The 19,695-nt window shown below is 37.7% G+C and overlaps 1 protein-coding gene across 3 annotated transcripts in view; it reads left to right on the top strand.

Moving 5' to 3' along the window:
* LOC124360934 (ras-related protein Rab-4B) overlaps positions 1 to 19,695 on the top strand; it is a 115,046-nt gene that overhangs the window by 81,671 nt on the left and 13,680 nt on the right. For 2 of the 3 annotated variants that reach the window (XR_006922294.1, XM_046814946.1), the window contains exon 5: positions 19,026 to 19,121. The exons of the other annotated variant lie outside the window; for it this stretch is intronic. Coding sequence is in view for 1 of the 2 variants with exons in the window: in XM_046814946.1 (XP_046670902.1) it covers positions 19,026 to 19,121 (96 nt within the window). In the remaining variant the exon portion in view is untranslated. The remainder of the gene's footprint in view (positions 1 to 19,025; positions 19,122 to 19,695) is intronic. 3 annotated transcript variants of the gene reach the window in all.

The following is a 19,695-nucleotide window of genomic DNA, read 5'->3' as shown; positions in this document are numbered from 1 at the left end:
ACCCTATAAGTGGCAAGCACCGTCACAGCCATCGCTTTACATTTAAGGCTGTTGCTCCGCAACCGTCCATTATTTTTAGGCCTAGTTTGAACTATCGTATTCTCCATGAAATTTCCTATACATATCATATAGTATAGTGTGTATTCATGTTACTAATGTTTGCTGGCTTAAATGAATCCAACAGTTTTCTTTTGACCTGGCGGCAGACGAGATAACAGCTGCTACTCGTCTCGTCACTGTTTTGTTTGGCGACTTTGCGTACTGTTATTGTCAGTATATTATTGTTTATCTCGTTGTTTGTGTTACCGGTAAATGTTTAGGTTATTCGTTCGTCATGGACAATGTTGGGGTACTTTGGGATTATACCGACCACACCAGTATGAGGAACACAAACGTAAATTTATAGAAAAAACATTATAGCACGGAAAAGCAACTCTTCAATTACAAACTTACAACGATTATTAATTGTTAATGGGTTTCCTGTGACGCCCAGAATGCAGCAATATCAAGGATGAGTGAGTGTTCTGGATTTCCACCTTCAGCCGCAACTGCCGACCGCCACGCATATTTTAGATTTAGGCAACTAGTCATGATCTTGTAAAAAATGAATGGCCCCCTTGTAACAGGTGTAAGTTGCACTTCCAGTTGTCTGTACGGTTAGCTAACTACTGACTTCTGAAGTATTAGTGACCTCACTGCCACCTGTATAATGTGAGCCACCAGCTGTGTAACAGGTGTCAGTTGCACTTCCAGTTGTCTGTACGGTTAGCTAACTACTGACTTCTGAAGTATTAGTGACCTCACTGCCACCTGTGTAATGTGAGCCACCAGCTGTGTAACAGGTGTCAGTTGCACTTCCAGTTGTCTGTACGGTTAGCTAACTACTGACTTCTGAAGTATTAGTGACCTCACTGCCACCTGTGTAATGTGAGCCACCAGCTGTGTAACAGGTGTCAGTTGCACTTCCAGTTGTCTGTACGGTTAGCTAACTACTGACTTCTGAAGTATTAGTGACCTCACTGCCACCTGTGTAATGTGAGCCACCAGCTGTGTAACAGGTGTCAGTTGCACTTCCAGTTGTCTGTACGGTTAGCTAACTACTGACTTCTGAAGTATTAGTGACCTCACTGCCACCTGTGTAATGTGAGCCACCAGCTGTGTAACAGGTGTCAGTTGCACTTCCAGTTGTCTGTACGGTTAGCTAACTACTGACTTCTGAAGTATTAGTGACCTCACTGCCACCTGTGTAATGTGAGCCACCAGCTGTGTAACAGGTGTCAGTTGCACTTCCAGTTGTCTGTACGGTTAGCTAACTACTGACTTCTGAAGTATTAGTGACCTCACTGCCACCTGTGTAATGTGAGCCACCAGCTGTGTAACAGGTGTCAGTTGCACTTCCAGTTGTCTGTACGGTTAGCTAACTACTGACTTCTGAAGTATTAGTGACCTCACTGCCACCTGTGTAATGTGAGCCACCAGCTGTGTAACAGGTGTCAGTTGCACTTCCAGTTGTCTGTACGGTTAGCTAACTACTGACTTCTGAAGTATTAGTGACCTCACTGCCACCTGTATAATGTGAGCCACCAGCTGTGTAACAGGTGTCAGTTGCACTTCCAGTTGTCTGTACAGTTAGCTAACTACTGACTTCTGAAGTATTAGTGACCTCACTGCCACCTGTATAATGTGAGCCACCACCTGTTTAACAGGTGTTATTAGAGGTAGTTACATCATCATTAAGTGATGACTTAACTATTAGTTATAGTCCTTTATTAGTTATAGGCTTAGTGGTACAAACTATTTATTTGTTTACAGTTATAAAGTATTGAAGGAAATATTGAAAAGTATTGGTTTTAGCATAGTTGGATTGATAGTTGCTTTTTAAAATGATCTTGAAAGTAGTACTAATTAAAAGTTGTCAGGTGCTTTTTAGTTATGAAAATGGAATTGTTGAGTTTCATAATTAAATTTCGTATGCTTAAGGACTTATGTGTAACCTAAGGTAAGTTTTGTGTATAGTTAAAAATGTTTGTTTGTATTTATTACCACTTAACTCATTTTGCTGAGAGAGTCTAGTCCACTGTGACTTTAGTCAGTCAGCCATTTTTGTACTTGTCTTGATCTGGAGCCTTTCCAATTCTGTAACAACCTTTTTAACTCGATATTTAGCAAAGCTACAAAAAGGTTCTGGGCCTATGAGACGTAACACGGTTTCAGCTATTGTCAATCTATTCAAAGTGGATATCCAGGGCTCCTAAACAGACCTTGATGCAAAGTTACAGCTCTTATCAATCTATTCACTTGCTCATTCCCTGCAAGCCTTTCATGCCCTGGTACCCATATCAAAGTGGATATCCAGGGCTCCCAAACAGGCCTTGACACAAAGGGACAGCTCTTATCAATCTATTCACTTGCTCATTCCCTGCAAGCCTTTCATGCCCTGGTACCCATATCAAAGTGGATATCCAGAGCTCCCAAACAGGCCTTGACACAAAGGGACAGCTCTTATCAATCTATTCACTTGCTCATTCCCTGCAAGCCTTTCATGCCCTGGCACCCATATCAAAGTGGATATCCAGGGCTCCTAAACAGACCTTGACACAAAGTTACAGCTCTTATCAATCTATTCACTTGCTCATTCCCTGCAAGCCTTTCATGCCCTGGTACCCATATCAAAGTGGATATCCAGGGCTCCCAAACAGGCCTTGACACAAAGGGACAGCTCTTATCAATCTATTCACTTGTCTATTCCCTGCAAGCCTTTCATGCCCTGGTACTCATATCAAAGTGGATATCCAGGGCTCCTAAACAGACCTTGACACAAAGTTACAGCTCTTATCAATCTATTCACTTGCTCATTCCCTGCAAGCCTTTCATGCCCTGGTACCCATATCAAAGTGGATATCCAGGGCTCCCAAACAGGCCTTGACACAAAGGGACAGCTCTTATCAATCTATTCACTTGCTCATTCCCTGCAAGCCTTTCATGCCCTGGTACCCATATCAAAGTGGATATCCAGGGCTCCCAAACAGGCCTTGACACAAAGGGACAGCTCTTATCAATCTATTCACTTGCTCATTCCCTGCAAGCCTTTCATGCCCTGGCACCCATATCAAAGTGGATATCCAGGGCTCCTAAACAGACCTTGACACAAAGTTACAGCTCTTATCAATCTATTCACTTGCTCATTCCCTGCAAGCCTTTCATGCCCTGGTACCCATATCAAAATGGATATCCAGGGCTCCCAAACAGGCCTTGACACAAAGGGACAGCTCTTATCAATCTATTCACTTGCTCATTCCCTGCAAGCCTTTCATGCCCTGGTACCCATATCAAAGTGGATATCCAGGGCTCCCAAACAGGCCTTGACACAAAGGGACAGCTCTTATCAATCTATTCACTTGTCTATTCTCTGGAAGCCTTTCATGCCCTGGCACCCACATCTCTGCTGGCATTTGGCATTCTGGTATGACTATATGGGAGAGATGTTCAAAACAAACCTTTTTTTGGTATAGTATCTGAGCAAGAAAAAAAGTGATTTAGTTTACGTGTCAGTTACAATGTTGTAATAGGTATGATTATATTTTACTTGTTTGTTTTGTTGGGAGGTTAAGTGGTAGAGAGGACTTTTAAGTCCTAACTTCGCCTCTGTAAATAAAGACATTTTTCATTTCATTTTTTCATTTCAAGAAATGAGCATATAAGAATTATTTAGATTTCTGATTATACCTATATGCCAGCTAAGCAACTTGGCCTTCTTGGGTTCATCCCTTGAAGCAGTCTACCTCTCCCTTCACATACATGTGAAGTGGAAACAGCCCTTAAGAGCTGCCATGGGAGTGCAGTGCATGGCTCCACTGATATACAGGGTGTTCATTTGAAAACTTCAAACTCATATTAAAAGACTTATAACCCAAGTATCAAAATTATGTTAACGGGAGTATATAGTACTAATTGGGGAGGGGGAATATTTTATTAACAAATAGCATCGCTACTGCTCTGTGATTTGATGTCTTCAAGCAGGACATTAAAAAGCTTGGATCCCATGTACGATGGCTTCTCTGAAAACAGTACCGTTCTGTGTACTGGTAAGATAAAATCTGCAGCCCAGCGGGTGTTGTGTGTGTGCAGGTCCCTACCCCTTGTCAAGTTTTTATTGTATGCGTACATTATCACTTGAAGTATTTACAGAGACACCACAGTGATTATGCAGAGCTCAATAAAAGCATATCTGCAAGTTTCTCTAGGCTATAGACCAGCTAAAATGCAGACACACTTTTTTTGAAGAATAAGGGCTCTTTGTAGATTTGCTTTACTAGAGTTGCCCCATACTGAAAGACAGTACCAGAGTTGAGATTCAAAAACGGCATAGTAAGCAGTAGTTGCTGTTTTTAGATCACTTATAGACTTAATTCTCTTTACAACATAAAGTCCTGTGGCCAGCTTTTTGCAGAGATTGTCAACATGTATAGTCTATTTTAGGCTGTTGTCAATTGTAATACCCAGGTATTTGGCTTCATTTGATGATTCAATGTTTGGCATCACTCCCACCTCCTCTTTTCTGCGACCCATGACGAGCTGCTTACATTTACTCTCATTTACCACTAGATTGTTGTTATGGCAGCACTGAACAGCCATCTCCATTGCTACATGGGCTGAGACTTCTAGGTTACCAGGTGTGGAGTCACTGAGGAGGAGTGCTGTACCGTCCGCATACATTATGGTTGTTGAATATTATTCCAAATATTTAGGGAGGTCGTTAGTAAATAAAATAAAAAGGATAGGCCCTAAGATGGATCCCTGTGGTACACCTCTTAAGGCTGGAAGCGGTTTGGATCTCACTGTTCGATTAAAGCCCTTCTCCATGTATTTTAGTTCAACCAGCTGTTGTCTGTTTGAAAGATAACTCTCGAACCATCTAGCCGAAATGTCACGTATACCGACTGCTTCTAATTTATTCAGCAGCTGTGCATGGTCAAGACAATCAAATGCCTTACTGAAGCCTAATAGTATAGTAGTAGTTGGGTTGCCATCCTCCAATTGATCAATTATAAAATCTACAAGGTCTATCACAGCAGTGCTTGTAGAACTTCCTTTTATGAATCCGTGCTGGTACTTAGTAAGTAGATCGTGCTTAAAAAGGTGATTCATGAGTCTGGATAGGACTACCTTTTCAATTACCTTGAAGAATGTTGATATTAACGATATTGGACAGTATAGTTACCCACTTCCCTAGCACTACCTTGCTTGAGAAGGGGTATAACTTTGGCTAGTTTAAGCTGTACTGGAAACTTTCCTTCACTAAAAGACATGTTGATGGTTAGGGTTAGTGGGTAGGTAAGTTCATTACAAAAAACTTTAAGGAGCTTAGCAGATACATATCAATTCCCGCTGAAGTTTTATTTTTAATGAGGAGATCACTTTCTTCACTTCTTTGACTGTCACTGGGTATAAAAACAAAACTGGAGTCACTTGGTATGGGGCAATTGTCATAGGGTTTGGATTAGGATTTGCAGCAAGAGCATTGTCCACTAATTTTATGAACACAGAGTTAAAAAAATTAGCCATTAATTTGGGATCACTGATAACCTCACCCATTGGATCGAGCAGTTCTGTAGGATCTTTTGGAGTTTTACACTTTCTCTCCTGGTTTACTACTGCCCATATAGCTTTTGATTTATTGTCAGAGCGAGCTATTTGATTGGCAGCTTTCTGGCGCCTCAGTGTTTTTAGTTTTAGATCATAGTTCTTTTTTTTAAAGCTACCTCTTGCTTATGTTCTAGCATACCAGTGAGATTATACTGAGCTTGTGCTCTCAAAAACTCCTCCCTCAGACTTTCTGTTTCAGAGTCTGATATTTTATTTTATTTTTTTCCCTTTAAGTTGGGGTTTTTTATATGGACATACATGTTCAATAACCATACTAATTATATTACTAAAATACTTGTAAGCATCGGATGTATTTGTAGAATCATGCAGTTCCTGCCAAACTTCTTGCACTAATCTGGATTTTATTTCTTTAAGTTTTTTTGTGTAAAGTGCCACTTCAGTGTGTAAGATGGAGTTGTTTATTTTTGCAATCATTTCAGGCTACACAGTTAAGCAGAGTGATCAGAGACACCTTCATGTAACACCTGAACTATCAATTCACTTTCCTCAACATTTCAGGCTACACAGTTAAGCAGAGTGATCAGAGACACCTTCATGTAACACCTGAACTATCAATTCACTTTCCTCAAAATTTGAGCATATACAATCAATTGAAGACAGATGTGGAGGTAATTGTTGTGGGTGGAATTGTCACTCTAGTCAAGTTATAGCTTAGCAACATCTCTTCAAGCTTGCTGTTGTCTTGGTTGTTCTCTAGACAATTTATGTTTGAATGAATGAATGTTTATTGTCATATTACATCTTACAAGATCCAGCTATGCTGGTAAGACAGATGATATAGTCAGAAGTTTCCCTTTTTTTCGGTCTCCCATCATTAGACAATAGACAATTTTCTTTATTTCACATATTCGTAGAGAACAGTACAATGCGTCAATACATGAGATAGTTAAAGAATGTTAATAGTTGAGAGTTACAGGATTTAAAAATTCTTGAATACAGTAGAGTAGAAAGGTCACTCCTGGAGCCAGACTGTGAGATGTTTCTTGAGGTGGCATTCTGGTTTTTCTCTGAGGTGGGCTGGTAGTTGATTGTAGAGCAAGGCTCCCTTATAGGAAGGCTTGCTTGTAAAGAGTGTTAGATGGTGAGGCGGCAGAGCAAAATCTGAAGCATGGCGTTTATTTTGGTTGTGTATGTCTCTTTGTCGGGTTTGATTGGTGAGAACAGCATGCATGATTGCCTCTTGCATGTAGAGCGCTGGGACCGTCAGGATCTTGAGTTCCTTGAAGGCATCACGACAGCTTTCGAGGTAGTTTAGGCCTGCTAGACATCTTATTGCCCTTTTTTGAAGTTTTAGGATTCTTTGCAGGTTGGTAGCAGATGTTCCGCCCCAGGTCACAATTCTGTACCTGAGATGAGATTCAAATAGTGTGTAATAGGCTATCTTTGCAGTTTCCAGATTGCTTGTGTGTTTTACCCTTCTTATTACATAAGTGCTTGAAGAGAGTTTTTTACAAATTCTATGTGTGCTTTCCATGTGAGCTTTGAATCCATTGTAATGCCCAGGTATTTGACTGTATCCTGAGCTGCAGTTCCAGGGATTGGTAGAGGTAATTCTTTGTTTTTTGTGGTGAAAATTAGCTGTATTGTTCTTTTCTCATTAAGGGCAAGGTCATTTCTTAGGCAATATTGTTTTGTGTAACTAAAAGCAGTGTCAGTAGTTCTTTTCAGGGTTTGAATGGATTTATTTGCTATGGTGAGGACTGTGTCATCTGCATACATTGTTGATTCACAGTCCTTTAGGTAGTCTGGAAGATCGTTTGTTAGGAGGAGAAACAGTACAGGCCCTAGTACTGACCCTTGTGGTACTCCTCTAGCAATACTTGTCATGTCCGAATAGAATTTTTTTCGCTTGTTTTGTTCTTCATGCTCAATTTCAACTTTTTGCTTTCTGTCACTTAGGTAACTATGGAACCATTCTACCGTCTTCCCATTTATCCCTAGGGACTTTATTTTGTTAAGGAGTTGGTCATGGTTAAGGCAGTCGAATGCCTTACTGAAGTCAAGAAACAGGCTAGTGACTGCATGTCCGTTGTCGAGTTGGTCAATGATGTACTCCGTTAACTATATTAGAGCAGTAGTTGTTGAACGTCCCTTTAGAAATCCATGTTGCTGCTTGGTCATTAGATTGTTTTGTTCTAGGTAGGATAATAGCCTATCTAAGACAATTTTCTCCTAGATTTTTGAAAAGGTTGATATCAGGGAGATCGGTCTGTAGTTCATTAAGTCATTCGTTGATCCACTTTTATGTTTCGGGTAGACCTTGGCTATTTTTAGCATAGTGGGGAATATTCCTTGTTGAAGCGATTTATTTATTTTAGCAGTCAAGGGTTTAGTGAGTTCATGTTTGCAGGTTTTGATGAGTTTAGCTGAGATCTCGTCTATCCCTGAGGGTGTTTTGGGTTTTAGGGAGTTTATGGCTTTTATAACGTCAGTCTCCGTTGCTGGTCGTAGATTTAGGTTGCTATTTGTCACGTTAGGTGGATTGTAGATATTAAGTGGCCCATTGTTTAGGTTGTTTGGTTTTAGCGTCCTTTCTGCGACTGTGGCAAAGAAGGAGTTGAAGGTGTTTGCTACTTTTTTGGGATCTTTCAGTACTTCCCCATCTGTGACAATTTGCCATTTACTGAGATTTGGCCTGTTGTTTTTTCTTTCGTTGTTTATTATTTGCCACAGTGATTTTGATTTAGGGAAATTTGCAGCGAGTACTTGTGCAACAAAAACGAGCAGTTAGAAGCCTTAAAGGTTTGGAACTGAGAGCATCCTGCAGAGAAGCCTTCCGAGAACTCAAAATTATGACAGTAATCAACCTCTATATCCTAGAAGTAGTCTCCTATGCTCACATCAAAATGCCATCAACAGTGAGAAGCGGAGTACAAATTCACCAGTACAATACAAGACATGCTACTAACTACTGCCTTCCAGTACACACCCACGCCTCAACGGAAAAGAAACCAAGCTACATCGGTGCGAAGATCTGGAATTCACTACCAGAAGCCCTCAAGAGGATAGACCGACAGCGGTTTAGAAAAGATCTGCGAGCCTGGCTGCAAGACAACCCATTCTACTCCGTCACTGAGTTCTTTGAATGGAGACCACAGAACAACCCTTAGTGTACAACTTTTTGATTCTTGTTGTCTATGTATACGAAATGTATTATTATGTAAATTGACGCAACTACTGATCTTAAAGATCATGTAAATAAATAAAGAGTTTTGTTGTTCACCCATTGTTTCATCACCTATATTATTTAAACTCGAAAATAATAAGTAAAGAATATAAAAGAAAATCAATGGAAAGTCGAGAATAAAGAACAAAGCGAGTGTAAATACAAAACAAAACACCCGGATAACCTCACATTGTTTGCATTTGCCTTCACTTCATTCAGTAAGAAACTAAAGTTCTGATTATTTACAAATAGTTAAATTCACATTTAGAATACATTATAATAACATTTGCTTCAGTATTTGTCGGCAAGATTTGTAGAAAACTTAGTAAGACATCACTAAGACTCACAACACACAATGTGAAACACTACAAAGCAAACTGATAGTACCGACGATCAGCCACGACGCCTATGACCAGCTGTCTAGACTCGCTTGTAGTACGACGAACAATATACTTATTTCATTACTAAAACGTGACCCAGGGATCTTAAAACCAACAAATACGAACTTAGACAACCAATGAACTTTTGATTATGATCAAAATTTTTGGATAAAAAATAAGATGATTGATACAATTAAATAACACGACTCGAGCTATACTCGGGCGTCGGTAGGAGGCGCTGCCGACGTGGCCCGACCTATACTCGGGCTCAGGGTACAAAGTGTTAACCGTTTCTGCACCAAAAGGAGAGGTTAAGTCAGAATTGCCTGAAACTGGTAAGAAAGGTGTATGTAGTCTGATGGCTTCTTCAATATTTTGAGTGGAAAAATCCTCGAAAGTTTCATCTTTCCCCAGTAGTCTGGCAGTCATAGGTGGGCCATTGTGAACCTTAAAAGGGATGTGATCCAATTAAGCAAGTCTTCTTGGTTGGTGCCTCATTGGTTTTTATGGTGTCTACTATTTTATTCTCTTTTTGTCTGTGAATTTTCTCAACAGGGATCAAACACTTTTTCTTTAGAAGTAAGGCTGCTAGTTCCACATGAGTTCCGTCAGTGTATTGGTGAATATCTGGAAAAACTGTTATGTGTTGCTTATTTGTGGTTGAGGTAAAACCATTTTTTAAGGAGTCTATAGCCTTTTTGGGTAGTTTGGAATTTTCAAGAGTTATTTTTCTAATCAATGATCTAATAGAAGATGCTTATGAATAGTAATGTCTAGTTTGTTATTTATTTTTCTTATCCAGCTACTAAGCAAATCATCCACTACCGGTGTAAAGTAGGTAAATGATTTTGTATGTCTAAATATTCCAACTAAGCAATGTGGCAGGGAGTCATAGATCTCTGCTTGCTTTCCTTGGAATTCATGTATAGTTGTTGCATTAAATCCCAATTTTCTTAGAGCATTGTTTGAAAACGAGAATCCTGCGTTGGTCTTTATTTATTGACAAGTTGTTGATTCCATTTAGGCGATTGATATTTTTTCATTGCCCTCTAGATTGCTGGTTGTCATGCCTTGTTGGTAATAGGTTGAAAGAAGATCTGCCACACTGCTTGTGCATCGATACGAGTGGTTAAGAGTTTGAGTCACTTTTGCTATTTCCAGGATGTTGAAATATTTGAGGTCATAGGGAGTCCTGTTTATGTATGGTATTTGGTTTTTATCTCCTATCAACAAAGCTTGTGAGACCTCTGCGAGTGCACATGCAAAAAGTATCTCCCTGCATGTAACATCAGGGCTTCGTTCACTGAACTTATATTTGCCACCCTTTTTTAGGTACTCTGTGGAATTTATTATGAAAGAGTGAACTGTTCTGCAAGAATCTCTGATTTCTTCATCAGGTATCGCTTGATACTTCTGTTTTAGCCGTTTCCAAAAGTCAATTGCTCCATCTTTAGTTTTTAGGGAATAGCACAAGATCACCTTCCTTGTAATTGTTGATTAAAGGTGGTTTTCCCACATCCAGGAACTCTTTGCACTAACTCAATTCTTATCTCCTCTGTGTCTTTAATGTTAATACTTTTTATACTCTTGTATAGCTGATTCGTTACTTCGGTTTCATCTGAGACCAACAAAATTTCATTTGTTGGTTTAATGCTAGGATCAACTGAGTACCTTGAATTTTTACACACAAGTTGCACAAACCGTGTACCATCAAACCCATGACTATATTGGTCTTTAGAGTTTCTCCTTAATAAAATGTCTCCTGTCTTTAGATCAATTATGTCATAATTATGTTTGGAATTAGTGATTGCTTCTTTCACATCTTGACTAGATAACGCCTTTTTGTTTGTCGTTAGATTTATAGAATTGTTGTAATAAGGAGCTTTCAGATTTCTGCCACACGTTCTGTCATTGAAGCTTGAGAAAATGATATTGATCCAGTAGGTTTACTAGTGTCTGCAGTAGTGTGTGATTCACTAGAAGAGTGGAAAGAATGTGTTGGTTTCCTCCAATTACTGTAGATATTGAGTTGTTTGTTGTTATTCTGGATATTTTTCTCTGATACTTAAAGGAGTTGTTTAGCACAGAATCTATATTTCTTTTTACTGCCTTTTCTCGGGTGTAAAGTCTGAATCTATATATGTAAGCATTGCAGTCAAATTGAAACAAAACCAGCAGCAATTCTCCAATGGTAACATTTATTGGGTGTATTGGCAGCCATGAGCGTTCAATATCCAGTGAGATCAGGAGTGGGTATTTAATGCAATCATTTACAACTTCTATGAATTTAAATTATTTTGATTTCCAATTATTTTGGCCTGATGAGTAATATATAACAAAAAAAGGTTTCCCTCGAAGTTTGATTCGGCTCTATTTAATATCTGAGTAAGTAGGTCTAAGTGCAATGAAGGTATACAGCTATTTGTGTCTCTGTCGTACAATACCAATCAAGAATCAAGAATCAAGAAGTTTATTGCAACAAAACATTCACAGATTTTACAACTTCAGATGTTGTGTGAACAGGTTGCTTGTCAATAATAAATACTAAATCTGTAATACAGTTACATCAGAATAAAACTTACATTACATTAAAATATTACAAACATTAAAACATGTGATCGTAAAGACTGTCATGTAAAAACTCAGTTATGCTATAGTAAGCTTTACTAATTAGTAGACTTTTAACTGAGTTCTTAAAACAAGACATTTTAAGCTGTTTTAAATGAGGAGGAAGCTTATTATAAAATTTAGTTCCCATATAACTTGGTGAACTTTCAAATAATGTTAATTTGTGTACAGGAAATTGCAGTCTATCTTTAAAACGGGTGTTATACTGGTGCTCATGTTGCTTTATATTTCCTGAATTTAGACGATTATGAATAAAAATTAAACAACTATAAATATACAATGATGGAATTGTCAATATTTCTAAATCTGTAAATATTTTTTTACATGAGGTTCTTATATTCAAAAATAGCATGGTTCTTATGTATCTCTTTTGAATTTTGAGGACAGAGATAATGCCAGAGCAGCTGCCCCATATTTGTATTCCATACTGTGCTAGTGAATAAAAGCAAGAATAATAAACTATAAGCCTAGTCTTAATGTCTACCAACTCCCTTAATGTAAACATTTGGTAGCAAGCTGAACTCAGTTTTTTGTTTAAGACATCTATGAATGGTCTCCAGGACAAATTTTTATCAATAAGGAGCCCCAAAAAATTTACTAAAATCTACAGCAGTCAGAGTTGTATTCTTGAAATTTATCTGAAAATTTGACAGGGTCTTGCTTTGCAATGTTTGGAATTTTACAATTTGAGTTTTATCACTATTTAGTACAAGCCCATTATATGTAAACCATTTTTCTAAATCTATAAGCGAATTAACAATTTCTGATTTAATATGTTGTCCTCGGTTACATTTTACTAGGGATGTAGTATCATCTGCATACAATATCAAATTATCTTTAACATTATAAGGCAGATCATTTATAAAAACAATAAACAATAAAGGACCCAAAATAGATCCTTGTGGTACACCACTACATATGTTTGCCCATGATGATGTATGTTTTATGCCATTATTGTTGAGTAATATTCTTTGCTTCCTATCAGTAAGGAATGATTGGAACCATTCCAAAGGCTTACCTAAGATTCCATAAAATTTAAGTTTACTTACAAGTAATGAGTGATTTACACAGTCAAAGGCCTTGGATAGGTCACAGAAAATACCAGCAGTATCCTGCGACCCATCCAAGGCCTCTAGAATTTGCTCAATCATTTCAGATGCTGCCTCAATAGTGCTGTGGCCAGAGCGAAAGCCATACTGATTTTTACAGAGGAAACCATTGTTTTCTAAATATGTACATAATTGCTTGTGGGCTATCTTTTCAAAGACCTTCGATATGCTAGGTAATATTGACACTGGCCTGTAGTTGTTAGGGTCTTGCCTTTCCCTTTTTTAAAAACTGGTATTACATCTGCATATTTAAGTTGCGAGGGAAATTGACCGCACATGAAAGAGTGGTTAATAATTAAAGCCAGAGGTTGTGAGATGTAAAACGCAGAAGCCTTCAGCACTTGCACTGGGATCTCATCCCACGCAACGGATTTTGTGTTCCTCAGACTCATTATTACTCTATGGACTTCTTGTGCACTAACATTTTTAAAGACAAATGAGGCTTGCTTATTACAATTAAAGTTACTTAAAAGTTGAATCGCAGAGTTGATCTGTGGGTTTGCACTAATTTTATAAGTAGTATTTACAAACTTAATATTGAGGTGATGAGCAATGTGCTTAGTGTCTACACAAATTTCATCTTTTATTTTGAGTCTTGTACAGTCTTGTTTTTTAGTCGTACTAATACCTAACTCTGACTTCACTACATGCCACACAGCTTTACTTTTGTTTTTGGAAATCCGCATGCTTTTTCCCAGTCATAGTCTAGGTTCAATTGGGGGAGATCAGGGGGGTTTCGTCTGGGATAAAAGTAAAACTTTTTAGGTTTGTTATATTACTTTCATCCATGGAGTTTAGGAAAGACAAGCGGCCAGTGTTTGAACTAACTGCAGTTCTTCTGATAACTTTCCTACAGATGATCCTATTTTGAGGTGTATCAATATCCTCATCATCACTTAACTCCTGTTTAACTAAAATACTTAAGGGTACACTGTCTAATTTAATAACTTGATTTGAATTGATTTCTTGCGTCGATTCCATGCAAGGCTTCATCAATGCTCTGGTATTTGTGCATTTTGGAGACACTTCAAAATGGTTAATTTTCTTTGTTGAATTCTTTGTTAAATTGGAAAATAGGATTTTCTGGTCTTATTTGTCTGTTTGTTTTTGTTTGCAAAATGTTCATGGTTTTTTGTTTCATAGGGCTTCTAATCTATCTATCATATTTTTTAAGCAGTTTTCAAACTCTTGTGCTTTAATCTGTGTCCCAGATAGTAATGAAGATTGCATATTAGAAGTGTATACATCTGTTTGACATTCTTTATTACTCATAATTTCTACATCTTTGTTCTTAATGTTCTGTGTTTTATTTAGCTTCCTTTTTAGATTTAATATAATCTTGTTGAGGTTATTGATTTCTTCACTATATTCGCTAATAACTTGTTGCTGTTCTTTGTCATGTTCCTCAAATTTCATATGAATTTCTGAGTAATATGTTTTTCTTTTTTCTGCTTCAGGATAAATTTCATGAAGGTTTTCTTCCAGTTGTTTAATTTTTACTTGGTATTTATTTTCCTTACCCCTGGTCTCTTCAGCAATTGCCTCCATAGTAGCCAGTGTTGCCATGGCCAGTTTATCAGTATCACAATTGTATGTAGAATCTTGGAGCATTGGAAAAACTATTTATTGTAGTATCACTAGATAAAGGAATACAACATTTTCCAATATATAATTTTTTTTTATTTTGTGAAGTGCCTGATGATGGAATCTTTGATTCAGAAAGGCCTTGCACAAAATAAAAAATTATATATTGGAAAATGTCGTATTCCTTTATCTAGTGATACTACAATAAGTATCACAATTACTTTCTTCTAGGTTGGTCTCAGTGATGCTAGTTTCCAGCTCCCTTAATGAGTTATTTATTGTTGTTTGAGTTAAAACAGAAGGTGGGTTGTTCTGAAATATTAAAATGATTTTCAACTTCGTATGAAGTATTAATGGGGTCGCATTCAAAGTATTCTTCCTGAAATATATTGATTGTGGGTTTGCCATCCTCTTGATATTCCCTGCGGATCTGTGGGTTGTCGCTGCACACATCTTTTGCACTGCCATGATTCTTTGCCTGCTTTCAGTAGTTTTTAAAGTCACTCTGAGATAGCCCTATACATTTTGAATGGTGCCATTTTTTACAAAGTCCGGTGCAGCATACAGCAGAGTATTTTACACCTATGTTGCAGATCCTGCATGGTTAGTTAGACATTTTTGCTAGTTAGGCTTGCTCTGGTACCCTAAAAGTATAAGGTAGAGAACGTCTATTACAGGAATGGTACAGCCTGGATCCAGTAATAATGGTTCAAATTGTTAATAAAACTAATGAGTCTTCTGTTAAAGTATGTGGACAGTTTTTTAGGCTAGCTTTGGCTGGTTGCTGCTGTCATATGATAAAAAGATTTTCATGAAAGTACTGTTTTTTTATAACTTGGTTTGGCAGACTCCAAGTTGTCAAAATAAGGTTGTGGTCATGCAAATACTGTTTTTTTATAACTTGATTTGACAGACCCCAAGTTGTCCAAATTGTATAAGGGGTTTGATTAAATGACAATCAAATGCCTTGTCCGATAAAAAAAGCAGTACCAACAATGAGAGGTGTGGTAATGCTGACACTGAATGTCTCAGGTCTGTGTGAGTGAGGTAGGTCAGTGTTAGCCGATGGAATGTGCTGGGCTGTCAATGTCAGCAGTTGTTGACACTATTGGGCCTTCATTGCTGCCATATGTTCACTTGTGTATTACTTATAACTTCCTTCCCCACAACATTTGAAAAGCATTCATGTTATATGCAAGTAATTTTATGAGAAAAAAAGAATCTTATAAGTTAGTGAAGTCTTGTTAATCGTAATTGTTTGCCTCACATCAAGATTGTGGTCAGTTCCTTGAGTATTTTAGAGTGTGTTCTATTCTTGTGGTGATAATTATTAGTCTTAATGTTACATTGACCTACAGACTTACAGTGACCAGGTAAACCTCTGCACAAGTGAGTAACTATATGTTGGAGAATTACATACTTAAATGAAACTTATACTGGGAGCCACTTCACATAGACTGTAGTCAGTCAGCCATTTTGTTGTCTGTCCAAGACATCCCACTGGTGTCCAAGACTTGAAAAACAGGATAATTGCTGAGTGCAGACGCTTAACCAGAGAAACTTTTAGAAAGTTTAGGCAAGAATTTGAAAATAGGTTATTTTTTTGCTTGAACAACAATGGTTACCAATTTGAATATTTGATTTAAAGTTTACAAAGGATTTACAACAGTATTAAGTGGGAAAGTTTGTTGTTATTAGCAGTGTACAGTAGTTTATACACTAATAATTGTGTAAGAAATTACATTATTGGCTGCTGTTACCAAACAACTTGGTCGATTTCAGTTTTTTTACCAATATACAGCATTTCTTATGAGATTCTTCAATTTGAGGTGTCACAAGGTATTAGTTGCCATTTAAAAATTTTGGCTTTGGGTACGGGAAGCATGGGGGTGAGCACCTCCATTTTGAATATAATTTTTGTTGTTCCCCAATTAGTACTACACACTCCCATTTACATAATTTTGATACTTGGGCTATAAGTCTTTTAATCTGAGTTTGAAGTTTTCAAATGAACATCCTGTATAGGCAACCGGGATATGGGGTCTAGTCATTATGTTTTCTGTTCCACCATACAATCCACAATGCCCATGTATCCCTACTGCCATATAGTCTCAATGAAGAGGGCAACAAAACACTGGAGAGGGCTTGTCTCCTGATATTGTCTTCTGAAGGCTTTCTAAAACCTTTTTATTGAGTCTAATCAAAAGACCGTCAGTAACAAGATACCTTCATAAGGACAACCTTTACTACTCACCACTGATCCTACATGGTACTCTGCTCTGATCCATTCAAGAGTAACCAGGTCTCTGCCTTTTTTATACATTATGGAAGACACTTACACAGACTTCCCCAATATTATTGTCTCTGCCCTAAATGCAAAATGTCCGTATAACTAGTTTGGAAAAGGCACAAAAATCTAAGAGGAGAATGAATAACACTGAAGGTATGGTTTTGAAAAGGGTTGTATTGTATTTTTATCAAACTGCATGGCAGAAATACAATCTGGAAGAGAAGAGGATAGGAAGGATTCCTTCCTTCTTTTGCTGTTCTAGCTACAGTCATGGTTGAGAGCCCTTGGATGTCTGGCCAGTGAAGAACATATACATCAAGCCAGCAATAAGAGCTAAACTCTGTGGGAGATGGTGAAAGAAATCCAAAGAATGAACAGGAATCAAAAATGAAATTGTGTGTCTGTGTGGGATTAATAGATGACCCCAAAATTGTTATTTATTTTGTCAACATTGGTAATACCCTTAGACATAATAGTAGCACATGTAATGTCTCCTAAGCTTATGACTCTGAACAACCAAGTACCCAAGAACATAATTTACTCATTAAAACCTAGAACATCAGCAGGAACAGTATCAGCCAAAACTATTAAATACAGCAAAGATGAACAATCTTCCATCCTTGTTCACATAACCACTAAATCTTTCTTCCAAGGAATCTTTTCATTTAGTTTAAGAAATGTTTCATAGTATATATGGCAATCACAAGCAGGGCAACAATTCAGATTTCCTCAAACTACTGGCCGATTTAATTGCTGTCAGCCTTCTCTAATACTACTGTAGAGGAAGTTGAGCTTAACCGCCTTCTAGGACATCTGAAGTGGAACAAGTTATTGACAGACAGAGAGCATGGTTTCCTCAGTACAACATCAACTGTTACAGCACTCATTGATTTAATTGAGCGTATTTTAGACCATCTGGTGGTTAGATTAGGATAGGAACTATGTGTGAGGGTTTACAGTTTTACTTTTTTTAAACCAAACCATTTCACTGATTCATAGTAAAATGAAGAATATTTCTTTCTGCAACTATGAGACCTGGCACATCTGCTACTGTCCTCCCATCCGGTACCTCAGTGTGTTACTCTGAGCAGAACAGCAAGAAGGCCTCTGGTAGCTACCACACTGTCACGGTCAGTGGTCTATGCTTTCCACACAATATCAGAAGATGCCACCAACGTAAATCGGAATGATCCCGTTTGAGCAACTAGCTGCAGAACGAAGGACGTTATACCGACAAAGAAGATCTGCCAAGGCGAGAAAAGCGAGCATACCCCGCTGAGTATGTGGGAAATCTCCACTAAGGGATAGTGGACACGTTGACTCATCTCGGAAGAGGAGGCGTGAGTGAACCGGTCACACGGAGAACTCAGTCACTACCTCACACGAGTGATTCCAGGACATGATTGTTTCTGGGCGTACTTGTACAAATTCAAGTACGAGGGTTCCGTGGACTGCCCGGCATGTGAAGGAATTGAGAGGAAAACAAGGAGCATGTATTTTTGTGTGCTCACATTTCAGTACTTCTCGAGGTATACTCGAAACATACTTAAGACCACGATTGACACCGGAAAACCTGGCGTGGTTGATGCTGTCATAGGAAAGCGTGTGGAAGAAAATATGTACCTAGGCTGCTGAAGTCATGAAGGAGTTACACGAAGCGGAGCGAAGCAGGAAGCAAATGCCATCTTGTGCTATTTAGCAGGGAGAGCCATGGCAAATGACTCTCTTCGAAGTATGGTGGTCCCGCGGGAGAAGAAACAATGTCAGAGAGGAAGAGGTTTAGGGTTTTAGTCAGTGCAAGTCAGACACACAGTCCATGATTCCTAAGGTACATTACACATTTCCCCCTCTTCACACACATATTTATATTGTATATATATATATATATATTATACTGTACGTATTGTGTTGGTATATAAATCAACTTGTATTTTGGAAAAACGTCATATACTTTATGGTTTGAGTGTAAAAAATATTTATTGCAAATTTACAAAAAAAAGCGAGAGCATTTTCATTGCCAGATATAAGATTAATAAAATAATAAATATACAACAAATAAAAAATATGTTATGTTATGAACTCCACATTATAGGGTTATCTTTATGTTAGAATAATAAACCGAAACACGTGTCTGAAATAAAAGAATTTTAAAAGGGTTTTAGTTTACGATTTATTATTCTAAAAAATATGTTATTTTTTAGACTTAATGTACCTGGAAGCCAGTGCTAAATCTGGAGAAAATGTAGAAGAAGCATTTCTTAAATGCTGCAAAACTATTCTAGCTAAAATACAAACTGGTAAGTTGAACATAAGTTGAACATTTTAAGTTATTTTATGCTTAGTTAAGGTATGTTTAATATTTATGATCTATTCTAAGTGTCTATTACTACATAATGCTTTAAAATTATATATACATATACAAGTAGATATGTATGTGGGTTTTTGGTGCACTTTTGGAGACACTAGTAAATCAGTGCAAAATCCTTTCTTTTTTTTGTCTTTTTTCCAGTAACAACTAAGCGTACATTTACTTTGTGCATGTCTTTGATCTTTCTGTTGTCTAGGACAGTCAAAAATCTGTTTGGCAGGTGCTTTTTGCAAACTTCTAACACTGTAATTATTGTTAACCTGAATTCGTCTTTTATTTTCTCTAAATTTACAATTTTTTGCTTTTTTTCTTTTGAGTCAGCTAATTTCTTGTATTCTTTATGTCTCAGATCACCTACTTTATTTATCTCTTTTAAAAACTCCATCATTTAGTAAGAAAAAAATATATTTAACACGTTCGCTGCGGGCGGTAACTCTGGTTACTGCTGCTATGTTGCGCTAGGAGCGGGCGGTAACTCTGTTTACTGCTGCTATGCTGCGCTA

This window comes from Homalodisca vitripennis, chromosome 4 (assembly GCF_021130785.1).
Source record: "Homalodisca vitripennis isolate AUS2020 chromosome 4, UT_GWSS_2.1, whole genome shotgun sequence".
Classification (NCBI taxonomy): domain Eukaryota; kingdom Metazoa; phylum Arthropoda; class Insecta; order Hemiptera; family Cicadellidae; genus Homalodisca; species Homalodisca vitripennis.
This window is presented reverse-complemented; position numbering and strand designations above follow the sequence as displayed.